Source organism: Pristis pectinata, chromosome 17 (assembly GCF_009764475.1).
Source record: "Pristis pectinata isolate sPriPec2 chromosome 17, sPriPec2.1.pri, whole genome shotgun sequence".
Taxonomy (NCBI): Eukaryota; Metazoa; Chordata; class Chondrichthyes; order Rhinopristiformes; family Pristidae; genus Pristis; species Pristis pectinata.
Genome location: NC_067421.1, coordinates 33,889,221 through 33,906,297, shown reverse-complemented (window position 1 = coordinate 33,906,297; position 17,077 = coordinate 33,889,221). Strand labels below are relative to the sequence as shown.

Genomic DNA, 17,077 nt, shown 5'->3' with positions numbered 1-17,077 from the left:
CACAAGTTTTATGGTAAGTTCTTTGAAGTGGGTGTCAAGGTTGGATGCTGCGCACTGAACAAGCCTTTGATTATTCAGGAAGGGACTGAGACCTGGTGCCGATCAATGTTAGTGCCGGGGACTTGTACACTTCTTCTCGAAACAGATTCAAAACTACCTAACACTGGGCTTCTGTTACAGATGTGCTACAAGGAGGGGCTGTGCTGGGAAATTTTTGCTTTTTGGCTCTCTCTGCCCTTCCACCCAGAGTTTATACTGCAATGACTGTTCCACATCAGTGGAGCTATAAATAATTAACTGTGTCCCAAGTTGCTTGAAAGTCATAACTTAATGACCTAATTTTTTGGCTATCGTTTAAAGTATTTTAATAGGCAAACAGAGGCGGGAGAGGAAGACTTTATCCGCTAAAATTGTCAACGTGAATAAAAAGAGTACATTTCATATTTTGCTACAAAAACAAATTACAGAAATCAGCTTGTACATTTCTGAATTGAGACAAATTCCCTTCGAGAAAATACCTATTTACTCCCTTGTGATCTGTGGTCACCTTTTCTTATTTTCTTACAATGGAAATAGATGCTTGGGATAGGAGATTTTGTAGGGGAATGCAATATTTGAACATTCTCCATGGATGTACAATAAAACACAGAGTAAGAAAAGCCATGCTTTCAACTCACAACCTCTGATGATCTCTGCTGGAGCAGCTTTTTGGAGCTGGCTCTTGTTTCAGGCTCTCCTGAAAACTCCGCAGCCCTTCTGGGCAACTTGTATCACAGCAGGACAACAGTCAAATGCCCACAGATTGGACCATAGTTACAGGCCTCCACACCACCTCCTGGAGAAATGGTCTTGCTTTATATACAACCTCCATCCACCCCAATAAAGGCCATTGGCATGGAGATGGTGTGTTGTGGGGAGAGTGCTTGAAGGTAGGGTAAGCTTGGTCTGATCAAGACCTGGAATATCCTTGGCCCAAACCTAGGGAAAAAGTAGGAACAACACCCAGATCTGGGGCCCATCCAAAATAAAAGAGGCACGAAAGGAGAAGGTGATACCTGCCACCAACCCCTCCTCCAGCCCCCTCATACCTGCCCATCAATCCAGGCATGGTCGGTCACATCGTGCAGCTTCCCTGTGGAGGTGAGCGTACAAGATGTACAACTCCTAACACAGGGAAGGGTCTATTTTCATATTAACAAATCCTCCCTCAAATACAGTACCTACACAAGGAGCCAAGCCAGGGTATCTCCCAATCATAAAGCAATTGCATTTTCAAGGCTCAAATCTGGATAGAATCAGCCTCATTGGTGATGCTTCCACAGTGGAAGAGCCTGATGATGCTCGCCTGCTATACCACACCTGAACAGTAATGTCTATTTTGACATTAACCAAATTAACCAAAACAGCCCAAAAGAAAGCAACATCATGAATAGTGAACTCCTCAGGTCTATATTCTCACATCTTATTGGCTAAGAACTGTCCAATCTGATTTGAGAGTTAAGAAGAATTGAGCTACAAGATATGTCAACAACTATTTCCTTATCACCTCTGTAGTACACATCCCGGAACGGTGCATTGATGAATTCTCGAAGATTTCCTGTCTTTTCTGCAATCTCCAGCATTACCGGAATGGTATCGTTCTTTCCATTGGTTAAGTTTAACAGTGCTTTTGGTAAACAAGTCTTTCCTGTTGAAGGTTCTAGGAATGAGAAAGAGAGAAAGAATTGTTAGTTTCAAATGCCAGTGTGCTGAATCACTGTGCATGTGCAGTTAACTGCCAATAAAACATGTAAATTTGATCAGATTTTCTCCCTAATCAATACATTTAGGTATCGTAACATACTGCACAATAGGTCTGGCCCAGAGACTCATCTTCTTTGAAGGGATTGTCAAGAATTTTTTAAACAGTTAACTGAAGATTAAGACCTTGACTTTCAAAAGAGAAATGAATTTAGTTTGCACTTTAATTCTGTAGAATTATTACAATTAAAGTGCAAAAGGCTGGTAAACAGGTACAGCAAGTAATCAGGAAAGCTAATAAGTTACCGACAACACAAGAGAATGCTGATGCTGTAATCTGGACCAAAAAAACAAACTGCTTTAGGAACTCAGTGGGTCAGGAAGCGTCTGTGGAGGCAGAGGGATGGTCAACATTTTGTGTCGAAACTGCATCAGACCGGTTCCTGTATTTTGTTAGGGGAATTAAATATAAAAGTAGGGAAGTTATGCTTCTGTTACACAGGAAAATGGTGAGACTAAATCTGGATTACTGTGTAGTTGGAGGCACTTCAGAGAAAGTTTACTAAACTAATACTTGGAATGGGTGGGTTATCTTGGACAGGAGGGGTCTGTATCTGCTGCTGCTTAGAAGAATGAGAGGGTGCTTGATTCTAATGTACAATATCCTGACAGATCCTGACAGGGTGGAAGAGGGGAGGGTGTTTCCTCTTGTGGGAGAATCTAAAGTGGAGGCTCACTATTTAATAATAAGGTGTTTTCCATTTAGGACTGGTGAAATATTTTCTCCCAAAGGGTTGGGAGTCATTGTTACTCTCTTCCTAAAAGGACAGTGGAAGCAGAACCTTTGAATATTTTTAAGGCAGAGGTAAGTAGACATTTGATAAGCAAGTTGGTGAAAGTTTACCATGGGTAGAAGGGAAAGCGGAATTGAGGTTAATGTCAGATCAACCATGATCTCATTGAATGGTGCAGCAGGCTTCCTTCTGCTCTCAATTCATACCTTTGTTTCACATATACTCTTAAGTAAATCCCAACAACATTTTTATCACAGACAAAAAGGAATGTTCCTGCTACTGTCTTGTCCAATCTCACCCAACATCAGTCCCATCTCCTGTTCATCTTGGTCTTATGTTAACTCACCACACTGCAAGCAGTTAAATTGCCACCACGTAATCTGATCATTTTGGCTTCCAAGCCCTCTTTTGTAAACTTCTTCAGCAACCATTGGAACTTAACTGAAATATTGGCGTATGCACCAACATTCCTTGTGGCTTCTGAACTTTGACATTACCATCAAACAGTAACCCATCAGTGATTCAGAACTGTAATTCTGTGTTCAAGAACTGACAATAAATGTATTTATTTTAGGCAATGTACATATATGCTTTGTCTAAAATAAGAACAAATGTCTCAAAAAAATTGTTCTTTTTTTGAACAGCAGTGGGAGTTAATAATCATCCCTAGGAACTCAAGAAAATAACAGCTGGCTATACAAGCCCCGGCATGCTGCAATATATATTTTCGTCAGTTTGTTGAAATTTGACAATAATTTGACGTTTTATGTATCCTTCACAATGAGTAATCTTTTGTTCCAAGGATTCTGTGATGCTGTATTCTGTAGATTCTTGGTGATGTGTACTACAGTGAATTAACATTACCCTGTGATTTGTTTTCGTTCTTCTGTGGGATGTGGGCTTAACTGGCAAGACCAACATTTACTGCCCATCCATAATTGCCCTTTGGAAGAGGCCACCCTTGAAACAAACCACTACAATCCCAGTTGTATGTTATTTTAACGCTCCCTCCCACTCCCACACAGATCTGTCTGTCCTCAGCTTTCTCCATTGCTACAAAGAGGCCAAGCGCAAATTGGAAGAACAACATTTGATGTTCCGTTTGGGCAGCTTACAAACCAATGGTATGAATGCTGACTTTTCCAATTTCAGATAATGTGCACCCCAGTATCTTTCTCCCACACACACTCACCTGTCCATCTAGATTTCTCCTCCCTTTGTTCAGCTCTCCCATCCCCTCCCCCACCTAGTTCCATCTGCCTCTCATCTCCTCCCCATCTGGTTCCACCTATCACCTGTCGAACCTCTCGCTCATACTCCTATATGCCGGCAATTTTTCCTCTCTCTCTCAGTCCTGATGTAGGGACTCAACCCGAAACATCAACATACCCCTTTTGCCTCCACAGGTGCTGCTTGACCCACTGAGTTCTTCCAGCATTCTTGTTTTTTTTTGCTCCAAATTCCTACATCTGAAGTCTCTTCAGTTTTTTTTACTACAATCTAAGTGCTGGAGGTATCACCACAGTCGGTGGCAATGCAAGCCATGATATTAATCGCGTGTGGCAATCACCATTTCCGTTTCCATCGCTTGTTTACATTATTCCCAAACTTGTTTTCCCTTTCTTTTGGGAGACTCCCTGTGTGCTGCAGATGTAGTGAGTTTGCAAACAGGTTCTTTTATTAAAAAGGCATTTACAATCTCACCACAGCCTTCCTGAAGTGGAACTCTTCCCCTGATGCATCTTATCTTGCATCAAATTGCACTCAGGAACTAATCTTCTTGGCAATTGCTTGTAAGCTTTCATCTAGTTGACTGTCTTTAAGTGGCAAGAACGGGAGTGCCAGAATGAGTACTATCTCCATGTTCTTACATTCAGTAAAGTCTCACAATGATTATAATTTGGGTTTTTCACTTTACCTCGAAATTCCTCATCCGTCAGACGTTTCTTTTGACTCAGTAGAAAGACGAGCAGCCCATCCAGTCCAGCAACTGATCCCTGTGACACAATGTCAAACAGAAGTGCCCTGTTGAAGACCTTCAGAACTGGAGGTGGTTCAGGTGCAGGGGCCTTCACCTTTGGGCTATTTTTACTAGAATGAAATTGAAAAGGCATGAGGTAGAGATTTGGATTGAGGATGACTCATTTGTATTTTACAGAGAAGTACAGAGCACAAAAGTACTAGTTCATTCCCTGGTCTGGTGCTGAGATTGTTAATTCCAGTGCAAGCAATAGTCAGGATACTACAGTTGCCTCACTGTCCCATGGCTAGGGAGGAGGAAGTAGGAAGTTTAACCAGTGTTCCTTCTTTGATCTCTATGCAACGTTATACTCGTACAAATTCATGCTTAGATTGCACTTGGAATACCTTGAGTGGTTGTGGACTTCTCATTATGAAAAGGATATAGAGATACTTGAAAAGCTGCAAAATATAATAACTAGAATTATACGAGAACTGAGAGGGTATACCTGACAGGAATAACTGAACAGACCTGGATTCTTTTCTCTAGAGAAGGGATCACTGATAGAGTTTGTTAAATAAATGAAAGGGTTTGATGAGTTAAACATGGGGAAGATGTAAATAGAAGAGACAAGAACCGAGGGTTATAATCATAAGATCTTCACTATTAAATCCAGTGGGGAAGTTAGAGAATGATTAGAATAGGCAATTCTTTGCCACATGGTGTACCTAATGTGACTAACATTGTTACATTTAAGGGGGGACTGTATGAACATGAGGGGGGAAATAATTGACGAATGACATGATATGATTAAATAAAGATGGGTGGGGGGAAGCTTGTATTGTGCAGGTAATTGTAAAATTGTAAAATATTCAAGAACAGGATTGTGTTTGACTAAAGTCAAGTAAGCTGGCAATATTCCTTCTTGCATGAACAATAGTGTATTGGAAGGTGACTGTCACTTTTTGAGTTGTCTTATTTTGGTTCAAGCCAACTCATTCAGAGAAGGAGGAAAGAATTGCCATTCAAGGCATCCTAAATAGTGAGCAGAATTATCTTGCCTCTCGCCCTTCCATTTGAGGCTACAGCTATCTGCTTCACTTGTATGCATCAGGGCAGCCGTTTTACCCCGACAGTAACAACTATGATGTAAAAGTAGCTTTTGCTATGTAACAACTGAATGCTCCTGAATGTCTGTGGCCCAGCTCGTTCTGTGCACCAGTTGGGTGGACGAACAACATTGCTGCAAAACCAGGAGTCTGTGGTGGGCCAAGGGAGCGGTGGGGAGGCAGAAAGATTTGGTTTTACATTTTATTGACTAATATATTATAATTTTGTTTAAAATAAAACTTGCTTTGCAGATATGTGCATTTCATTCAGGGTAAAAGCAAGCTTGAAATAATGAAATTCGTAAAAAAAAGAAATTCACAAAACTAAATTATAATTAAACAATGAGTGGTGAGGAATTTGTTTAAAGTCATTTTCATCTGCCCCAGTCCTATTAACTTGACTTTGACAATTATTTTTGTGGGTAATAGGTTTTGTCTACCCTTTACTGCCTGCTGTCCCCCAGAGGATTCAGTTACCTATCAATGGAACTGTCAGATTGAATTGAGAGACTGAGTGGCCTCCTGGAATTCCTGTGTTCAGCCAACACCCTGAAGAAATCTAAACTACAGTCATAGAGTCATTGGGTCTTACAGCACATAAACAGGCTGCTCAACCCATTGCATCTACACTATCAAGCACCCATCTACACTAATCCTTTGTCCATTCACATCCTCGTTAACTCTCCCCTATCCACCTACACTAGGGGCAGCTTACAGTGGCCAGTTGACCTACCAATCAGCTCCATCTTTGGGGAGCAGGCAAAAACCAGAGCATCCAGTGTAAACCCACACAGTCACAGGGAGAACGTGCAAACTCCACACAGACAGTGTTGACGTCCAGGATTGAACCTGGGTCACTGGGGCTGTGAGGCAGGATGCTAAGCGCTGCCTGATAAGGAGTTCACAACCACATTGAGTTTTAATCTTGGATGTTATGTATGAGTATCAACATTCGCAACTAAATCTTCTTTATATAATGATTTAGCATCCCCCTATCAATTCAGTAGGTAAATGCCAGATTCATTGTTCTGGGACACTGAGGAGAACAATGAGAGAGGACCCTCTGTCTTCACCCAATCCTCATGTAACAGCCTCTAACCTTCATAGCATCTCAATCCATTGGATGGTCAACCCCATACATTGCACTTCCTACCCTCTAATAACAATAACTCTGGAGGTGATAGCAAATTAGAGGAACAAAATTTATGCCTTTATGTCAGGAAAACAGTGAAATTCCTCCCCAGTTCCCGAAGGCAGATGAATCCAAGCTGTAGTCCATCAGGTGCGTGAGTTACAGCAGCCCACGTCTCAAGTCCTTGAGCCCTGGAAGTCCAGCCCAAGCATTGGAATTCACTTACTTATGGGTGGTGGAAGCTGAGCTATTGCTGCTTTCATTGGTATCTGGATTGACACCTGAGGGAGAAGGATATTGCAGGAATATGGGGAATGGCACTGGCAGAGGTTTGACGTGGGGTGGATGGACGGATGGCCCCTTTCCTGCTGTACCAATGTTATGATTCTATAATCCAGCCTTTAAACACTTAAACTGTGGCAAACCAGCCCTTGAAGGACATTGGTGCTTGCAATTTTTATTCATTGGTTATCCTGTTTCAGGGTTTGGGGTTGAAGAGTTAGAAAGTGCTCTTCTTTGTCTCACTACAAGATAAATCTTAATCATAAGAGTAATGTTGCTTTCATGTTGTATATTTCTGTACCTTTCCCTGCTCCTTTAAAATCTTAAAAACCTTTCCCTCCAACCAGATTTTGATTGAAAATAACTCCTGTAAAATGCCTTGAGGCATTATCCTATATTTATTGGACCATACAGGTCCTCCCCAGCTTCTGAACATCTGACTTGATTACAGCCCATACATTTGCGTGAGTGTTTGGGAGACTGGCGGGATAGATTTGCCAGCTGCTACGGGGCTGCTGGCATCTTCTGCCATGTGGGAACCTGGCTCCCAGCCGCATTTCCGATTTGCGAACTGTTTGGGTTACAGACAGTCCCCAGGAATGAAACCCTGTTGTAACCTCGGGAGGACCCGTATAAAGTTGTTTATCAGTAATTGTTCCTGACCATTCCTGTAAAATAATTTTAGAAAAGTTCAACATAGAGGTTACTACTTTAGGGAAACATTATTCAGAAATTTTTTGGAGGTTGTTTAGGAAATAACTGTTTCCAAACATGAAATCTCCATATAAACTGAGTTAAAAATTAAGGCTGAACTGAAGCTGTGGTATTTCAGTTATGAGCATGTTAAAGTAAATAGCTGAATGATTTCATTGAAATGGCAGCTAAAAAAATTCCCCCTTACAAAGGAATTAACATTTTTATTATGAATGGCACACTGGTCAATTCTAGCATCTGAAACACACTTTCACTAAGAAAGAACGAGGCGATCACATTCAATGTTAAGTTTTATAAATAGCTCTGAGGTGATGGGGAAGATCCGCTGCTTAAAAAGTAAATTTCTTCCTGAGAATGAGATCATCTAAAGCTCTCTCTGAGACCTGAGGGGTTACACCCTGTCCTGGCTGAAACAGCAGACATAACAGATCCTTATTCACCATCCAAAGCATTCAGCTTGAAGCACAAAGACTCTGAAGAACCTCTGTTCAGGTGCACAGACTGCGACTTTATAACCACAAGTTCAGGGGGGAAAAAGGTCCCAGTACATGGTGCTGTAAGAAAATGCCTCACTCTGTTGGTACTAAAGAAGGATAAATATTCATTCCTAAACCACATGTGTGTGTGAGCAACTTAATCAAACATCACCTCACATAGGCTGCATTCATCTGCTAGGCAACTTTTTTTCTCTCTATTTTTAAAGTCTAAACATGATATTTGAAAAAAGCCAAAATGACATTTAGTGGGTATTTGTGACCACTAGTCACTGAGCTGAAGCCCCTGAATTAACTCCACGCTCATTTCTGTGGGGAGAGGATCATTCCCAAGTAATATGAAGGCCACAGATTGCTAAAATATTTTCTTAGAAAACACTGTTTCTCTCTCTTTCTCCCTCCCACCAACACACATGTGCACACAATACTACAACCTCCTGGTGTGTTCCTTCGTTGGTGTAAGATAAAATAAATATTGACGGCAATCTCAGGCATAGGAAAAAACATGAGAAAGAATGGAGGAGGATTTAGTTCAAAAGATCGGCTTTAAGAAGCTATTAAGCAAGGAAGGGAATTTGAGGAGGGAATTCCAGGAATTCTGTTTGAGTGAAAGGAAATAGAATGCACCACAGGAGTTAAGAGTCTAATTTTTTGAATAAAATGCCAATTTATTTATTGACTTAAATTTAGTTTCCACAACTGCTGTAGTGGGACTTGAACTAATGTCTCTGGATCAATGGACCAGAGCTCTGGCTACTGTCCTAGTAGCTTAACCACTTGGCTGCTATATCTATCATTGGCTCCAAAAATGAACTGTTACATTCTCAATTTTTCACAGTTTGAGTTTGAGTTTTTTTGGAGATTTTAGAACTCTCTTAAGTATCTAATTTTCTAACTATCTTTCTCTTCCTGCCTGAATCCTCACCCTCTCTTCCATCTGATTTGGCATTGAGCCCCACTTACTGTCCCCTTTAAATAATCCCATCTCAGCCCTTCTGATGTTTACTCTCATTGCTGAAAGAAATCCTTACGTCTCATTGATATAGGAAGCAGTTGATCGCCCAGTTCAAGTCTCTGTTTCCATTGCTGCACTTTCATTGGCTCACATTTTCAGCAACTTTGCGAGCAAGGATGTGGAAGCAAGTCTGACTCTGCAGTGATGCAGCTCAAAGAGCTGTCGCCTCACAGCTCCAGAGTTCTGGGTTCAATCCTGACCAGGTGCTGTCTGTGTGGAGTTTGGACGCTTTCCCTGTGACTGTGTGGGTTTCACCCAGTACTTTGGTTTCCTCCCACATCCCAAAGACATGTGGGTTGGTGGGCTACTTTAAATTGTCCCTAGCTTGTAAGTGAATGGTAGAATCTGGGTGGAGTTGATGGGAACGTGGAGAGAATAAATGGATTAATATAAACAGGTAATTAATGGTTGCGGTGGATTTGGTGGGGCAAAAGGTCTGTTTCTGTGCTGTATGAATCTATAACAGCCACTGTCAGATAACCTAGAAATTCTAGGCCCTTGCGTTTAGTGTGTCAATCCTCAGCATATTAAACCCAGAAGCAGGAGGCCTAACAATGAAATATTTACCTCAGGATATGTATTTATATCTATATAATAAATATTCTTGTGCCTGCAAGAAAGAATGGTTCTATTAGCCTCAATACTTGTGCTTTTCTAAGAAAAATAGCTTTCAGTCTCTGTGACACTTACTTACTTCAATGCTCATACCTCAGCTTTCTACTTGCTGGAAGAGTTAAGTCCAAACATCTTCCACCTCTGAACTTCCATCTTGTTCCTATTGCAACTACCTGTCTTCCATTTGCTCCCCAAGCACCCAATACTCTGGACCCCCTGCCCCTTGTTTCTTGTACTTTCCCCTAATCCGTGTCCTGAGGGTCAGTGGGCTTCAAAAACGATGCGTATGACAATGTTGTGAGAGGTTCTGCCTCCACCATCCCCTCAGGCAGTGCATTCCAGATTCCAATCACCCCCTGAGTGAAACAATTCTTATTCAGATCCCCTCTAAATCTCTTACTATTTATTTTAAATCTATGCCCATGGGTTTTAGATACCTCACCTATGGGGTAAAATGTCCTACTGTCTATCTTTGCTCCTCATGATTTTGTATACCTCAGTTTAATTGCTGATCCACCAAAAAACATGGAACATAGAACACAGAACAATTACAGCACAATTCAGGCCCTTTGGCCCACAAAATTCAGGCCCTTTGGCCATTTGCATAATCTCTTTAATCACTGAGAGAAATCATAAACTTCTTTCTCCATATACTTCTGAAACATGGCCAGTATTGAAATTCATGGGAATACAGCTGCTGATGAGATGAGTAATAATATAATCTGGTTAAAACTTTAGTTCGGCCACATTTGGAGTATTGTATGCAGTTCTGGTCACCACATTACTGAAAAGGACGTGGAGGCTTTGGGGAGGGTGCGACAGAGATTATTTATTACCAGTGGAGTGAAGTACAAAGTAGGAAGTCTTATTATAACAGTACAGGGAATTGGTGAGACCACAGTCACAGTACAGCCTACAGTCCTAGTCTCCTCGTTTCAGGAGAGATATACACATTAGAGGCAGTTCAGAGGTTGATACCAGTTTGAAGAGAAAAGGTTGGGTAAGTTGGGCCTATATTGCTTGGAATTTAGAAGAATGAAAGGTAACTTTACTGAAACATATAAAATTCTGACAGGATAAATGTAGAGAGGATTTTCCCACTCCTGGAAGAATATAATGCATGTGTGCATAGTTTCAGAATACTGCCTCTGCCTCCATAATGTCACCTCTCTCCAGCGCATTTTGTTTTAAAGATTCTTGAACATACCTGCACAACCCTAACCCTACCTCAGCAATGGAACACTACAGACCACCTCCTGCGCTACCATGGACTTGTCTTCGATTGTGTCTTTTTTGCACTAAAGTCCTGCATTCACATGATTTTTTTTCACTGCATGGCATAATTTTATATGTAATTTATATTCTGTGTGTTGTCTGTACCTATGTGCCTGTGATGCTGCTGCAAGCAAGTTTGTCATTGTACCTATACCTCATTGTACTTGTGCACATGACAATAAACTCGACTTGACTTGAATACGGGGTTACCCCACGTAGATGGAATTGAGGAAGAACTTCTTCTCATTGACGGTTATGAATCTTCTTGAATTCTCCACCCCAGAGAGTTGTGGAGACTAAATCATCAAATATATTTAATGCAGGGATAAATAGATTTTTGATCTAGTGGATTATAGAGACCAGGTAGGAAAGTGGAGCTGATGCCATAATGTGCTCTTATTGAATGCATGTGACCTACTCTTGATCCTACTCCTAGTACCCTGTTCAAATGTTGCACGTGCTTTGGAATATTTCAGGTTATCTCTGTCATACTCACTCTTTGGCCGGTTTCTTTTTCTTCCTCTTATCATCACTGCCCTGTCGGTAGGATCCATAGTCAAAAAGTGAATCCATAGGGGCCTTTTTAGGGGCAGGAGCCATGCTGGGCATGGACGAGTCATAGATGGAGGATTCCAAAAGGTCAATAGGATTTGGCATTCGGTTCTTAAATGCCCCTTGGAACTTGGATCTCAGATTCTGTTTGTTGGTCTCACCATTTTCCCGGGCTACTGGCCGTGGTACCTCAGCAGCAGCACTGGCCTCATCGTTCTCAAACAGGTTGGCCAGGGAGGACAGAGGGAAGCCATCTTCGGTCAGGTTCTCCATGCTGCTGCTGTTCTGTTTCCCAGAATCCTTAGCTTCAGCCTCGGCCATCAGCACCTAAATGGTAGAAAACGTATTCCGTAAATTTTCGCTCTCTCTGCAAACAATAACCCAAACGGAATCGAAATGACTCAACAGTGTATAGGTGAAGGTTGGGGTTATTTTCTCTGGAAAAAATGGATTAGCCAATAAGTACATTTATGATTATGATAGGATAAACATAAAGAGGTTTTTGCTTGAGGGAGAGACCAGAATTAGGAGCCAAAAATACAAGTTAGTCACCAACAAAGCAAACAGAGGAAACTTCTTTACCCAAATGTTGACTTAGAATGTGCATCATAGAAACCATAGAAACCATAGAAAACTACAGCACAGAAAACAGGCCATTTGGCCCTTCTAGTCAGTGCCGAAACATTATTCTGCTAATCCCATTTACCTGCCCCCAGCCCATACCCCTCCAGACCTCCCTCGTCCATGTATCTATCCAATTTACTCTTAAAAGTTAAGAGCAAGCCCGCATTTACCACATCAGATGGCAGCCCGTTCCACACTCCCACCACTCTTTGAGTGAAGAAGTTCCCTCTAATGATCCCCCTAAACCTTTCCCCTTTCACCCTAAAGCCATGTCCTCTCATACTTATCTCTCCTAATCTAGGTGGAAAGAGCCTACTTGCATTAACTCTGTCTATGCCCCTCATCATTTTGTAAACCTCTATCATATCTCCCCTCATTCTTCTCCGCTCCAGGGAATAAAGTCCTAACATGCTCAATCTTTCCCTGTAACTCAACTCCTGAAGACCCGGCAACATTCTTGTGAATCTCCTCTGCACTCTTTCAATCTTACTGAAATCCTTCCTGTAGTTCAGTGACCATCCTGCTACCAAAGAGAATAGTTACAGCGAGAAGCATCGATGCATTCAAGCAGAAGTTAAAGATACATACGTGAGGAGACAGTAAAACGATTATATTAGAGATAAAGAGAGATGGGAGAGGTTTGTGTTCAGAATAATTCCTGGCGTGAATGCCTTGGTCATGTAGCTCATTCATAGTCACAACATGGATAATGAAATAGGTGCAGCAGGATCTGGTCCTATTTTTGTCTTTGATGGGAACAGGGAGAGCACATTAAATGAGCATTTATTCAAATGCATTTGAGGAAAGTATATGTTTACCCAGTATGCTTTCTTGGAACACAGAATCATTAGATTCAATGTGTAACTGAGCAACAAATGTCTACAATAATGTGACTGAATCATTGTCAGGCATTCAAAGAGGCATACAGCTACTGTGAATATTACTCAGTGCAATGGCCATAATATACTGTAAATTGGGTGTTTATGGAGAAATCACGGGAATCTTGAAAGACATGCTTCATTGAGAAGTTCCTACATGTTATTGGGGTTGGCATAAGGGAGCCTTATGGTTTCTGTTCTATAAATGCTTTGTAATTTCTTGCGAAATGAACGTGCTGATTGAAAGCCTGGATAAAATGCCATACAGACCAACATGTTCCCGCACTCACTGGCTGGTCTGGGATGAGTAACTTGACCTTACACAGGTCAACAGTAGATCACTCTCTAACCCAACAGATCGCAAACAATAACTGCACCTTCCACAAGTGAAGAGCAGAAACAAAGCCCCAGAATGTGGAAACATCACAGGCCAATCATTTATGCCTAAGAATCAAATTGCTACATTCACCATTCAGCCTCTTTCTACCTGGGCAAGAGGCTCACCAGAAAATTGATTGTGATTTAGTTCAGCTGAGAAACCTGGGAAACCTGTATTGGGAATATAAGTCACTTATGGTCTCACTAAAGAAGTTACCCACTGCTTCTCTAGCTTGTAGAGCAATTCCCCAACTTCAGGACACTCCAGACTGAAGTACTTTTAAAGTTACTCATTAGTCCTCACTGCAAAGCCTCGACAACAGGTCAGCTTCCGCTGCAGAGGGGGGGTGGAAATCACCTGTTGGCAGAGCTGTGCCTGGTCTGGCTAAAGACTTACTGTTACTCTGGCCACTGTCTTGCTACTGCCATGGTAACATTGTTAGAATAGTGAAATTAAAAGTAGCAACAAGGTAGATGAATTAATGTCAGACGTAGCCATAAATGGGCATGATCTAATTGCCTTTACAGAACATGGCTGCGGGGTGACACACGCTGGGAGATCAGGTCACTGGAGTAGAATTAGAATCAGTTTGGGTCGCGCTAAGAAAGGGCAAAACTCAAAAAGACATTAGTAGGAGTTATTTATAGGCCAGCGAACAGCAGGGCACAACATAAATCAGAAAATTAGAGGAGCAGGTAACGGAGGTAATATAGTAATCGGGGTAGACTTTGATCTATGTATCAACCTGACAAGTGAAACTAGCGGTAATATGATGGAGGATGAATTCATGGAATACATATAAGGTGGCTTTCTACATCAAAATGCCGAGGAACCAACTGGGGAATCTAATCAGACCACCTACATTCTTATTCAAGTTATTTATATATATTACAAACAGCAAAAGTCCAGGCACCAGTCAGAAAAACACCCACCACCCACTACCCTCTGCCCCTGTCGCTGAGTCAATTTTGGATCTAGTTTCCAACATCTCTCAGATCCCTTGTGCTATAACCTTCAGGACAGGGATTAGTGCTGCAACCTTTGCTGTTTGTAATATATATAAATAACCTGGATGAGAATGTAGGTGGTTGATTAGTAAGTTTGCAGACTACACAAAAAAAGACACAATTCTCTAGCCCGTTAAAATAGTCTCACCCTCTGTGTGGAAAGACTTACCCCTTAAGTCTCTCCCCTCTTACCCTAAAATTGTGCTCTCTCTACCCTATCCTGGATGGTTATTAATGGGAATCTGAAAATACATACATCATGAGGGAAGGTGTTTATTTCCTTGCCTTTGTCCATTATGAAGCTGCAGTCACCCTGTATTATCAGATCATTAAACCAGAAACAAGCTCTATGTTCTTTAATCCTAATCCCAAAATATGAATTTTGGAAAACTAAGGCACGGAAGGGAGAGGGAATTCCTTCTACCAGCGATTCTGCCTCTTGACTTCTGACAGGGGTGCAATCGCAAGTGAAGTCAAGGCTGACGGAGAATTGTTGCTTTACGTCAGCATACTTTCAGAAATAGGATGCCCTTTGAGCTGATTAACTGGAACTTTTAATAAAATAAATTAAAAATAAAATATCTAATTTTTTTCGACTCACTTCTGTGTCTTGACATAGAGACATGTGATGGTAAAGTTTTAAATCCACATTCATCACTAGCAAAAAAACATCTAAACAAAAATCATCTATCCCCATCTGGATCAGAACCTGGCAAAATATAATAACCCAAGCTATCAACCAAGGAATTGTGAAGACTCTGGAACACTCATCCAACTCAAATATACATAAGCCTCTTGTTGCCAAGAGCACCATTAATCTTTCCACCAAGAGACATCCAGCCTCACCACCCATAAATTCCCAGGTTGTCATAGCTACTGACCACATGGAACAGTTTTTGATCAAACAGATCTTTGACAGGGTTCTGTTCACTATCTTCCACAGAGCAAAGGCCATGGAAATGGTGCTAAGACCCAAAAGGGACAAGCATTGAATATCCACCCCACAGAATTTCATTGGTTCCTCAGTTTTCAATGCACCAAGCTGCTCCAGTATTCAGTAAATCAAAGCTGGTTTGAATTCCAGCCCCATTTACCTGTTTTTTCACCATTCCCACTGATTCCCTTGTCAAATAAAAAAAACATTCAACCATTCCTATCCTTTCTATTTTAAGTGATTGAGAGAGGCTCAACATATAGAACACCACTAGAGCAAATGAGACATATCAGGAAGGTATAGTTAATGAGACCAAATCTGTGTGTTAAAATCCTGTGGATTTCGGGATGATGAAAAGCTGAGAGCCAGAATTTTTAGTTCCTGCTAGACAATGAGTAAGAGTAGGAAATGGTACAATTAATCTTGGTTTCAACAGGGAACGGAAAGGTCATGTTAGATGGCTCATTTCCTACTGTCCGCCAATAAGAAACCCCTGGAGTGGGTGGTTCAGTTTAACAATGGGGCGTTCACTTACTAACCAGAATTTCTTTGAACTCCCAATTTTAATACTAGTACCTTTTTTAATCTACTTTTTCTTTTGAAATTGAATGATAGTTATTATCAGGATTTTGAGCAGTAGCTTATAATTGAGGAGAGTCAGATGGGAGTCCTTCTATGAAATTAGCTTTCTTCAATTAAAAGTTCCCAAACACCAACTAAGTACTTCATCCAGTTGTCAAGTATATGGTAGTTTTAAACTGTTATAATTTGTCAGTTTTGATTAAATTACTGAGCTAGTATCTAGAAGCCTTGACTAATGATCTGCTGACATGAATTTGAATCCTATCATAAAAAGAATTTGAATAAAGACGTAATTTCAGCAATGGTAATCATGAAACCACTGCATTGTAATGAAACCCTATCTTGTTCACTAATGTCCCGCAGGGAAAGAAGTCCTTACCTAGTCTGGCCTTTATGTGACTCCAGAACCACCTGCACGGTTGCCTCCTAATTGTCATAGCCATGGAGAGATACAGCATGGAAACAGGCCCTTCAGCCCATCGACTCTGCGCCAACCATCAAACATCCATTTTTACGCTCACTCTAACCCATTTTATTCTCTCCACGTTCCCAACAACTACTCTGCTGACCCCCCATTCAGCTCCACTAGGGCCAATTTAGAGCAGTAACCTACAGTCCCACATGTTTTTGGGATGTGGGAGGAAACAAGAGGATCCGGAGGAAACCTACATGGTCACAGGAGGAACGTGCAAACTCCACACAGACAGCACTGAAGATCAGGATTGAACCCGGGTCACTGGAGCTGAGAGAAAGGTGTAGAATCTCCCCAGTCTCTCTCCTGTCTCTGTTCATGCCCTCTCCAAGCATGCTGTGCCAGATCCACACACATGGCAATAATTGCACGAGTGGGTTTGGCTGTGATGACACTTCCAGCATCAAATAGCCTGCCAACACCCGCTGGGCCAGATGGCAACATGAATTATGGCCACTGACAAATAGTGGTGAGAACATCAGCTGCACATGGAGCCTTGAACAACAGCTTCAGAAAGGA

General features: G+C 41.5%; 1 protein-coding gene across 1 annotated transcript in view; it reads right to left on the bottom strand.

The window, feature by feature from the left end:
* trpv4 (transient receptor potential cation channel, subfamily V, member 4) overlaps positions 1–17,077 on the bottom strand; it is a 70,521-nt gene that overhangs the window by 42,580 nt on the left and 10,864 nt on the right. The window contains exons 2-4 of the mRNA XM_052031806.1: positions 11,627–12,009; positions 4,453–4,625; positions 1,547–1,699 (exon numbers count right to left, since the gene is read on the bottom strand). Of these exons, the coding sequence (XP_051887766.1) occupies positions 1,547–1,699; positions 4,453–4,625; positions 11,627–12,003 (703 nt within the window). The 5' untranslated portion in view covers positions 12,004–12,009. The remainder of the gene's footprint in view (positions 1–1,546; positions 1,700–4,452; positions 4,626–11,626; positions 12,010–17,077) is intronic.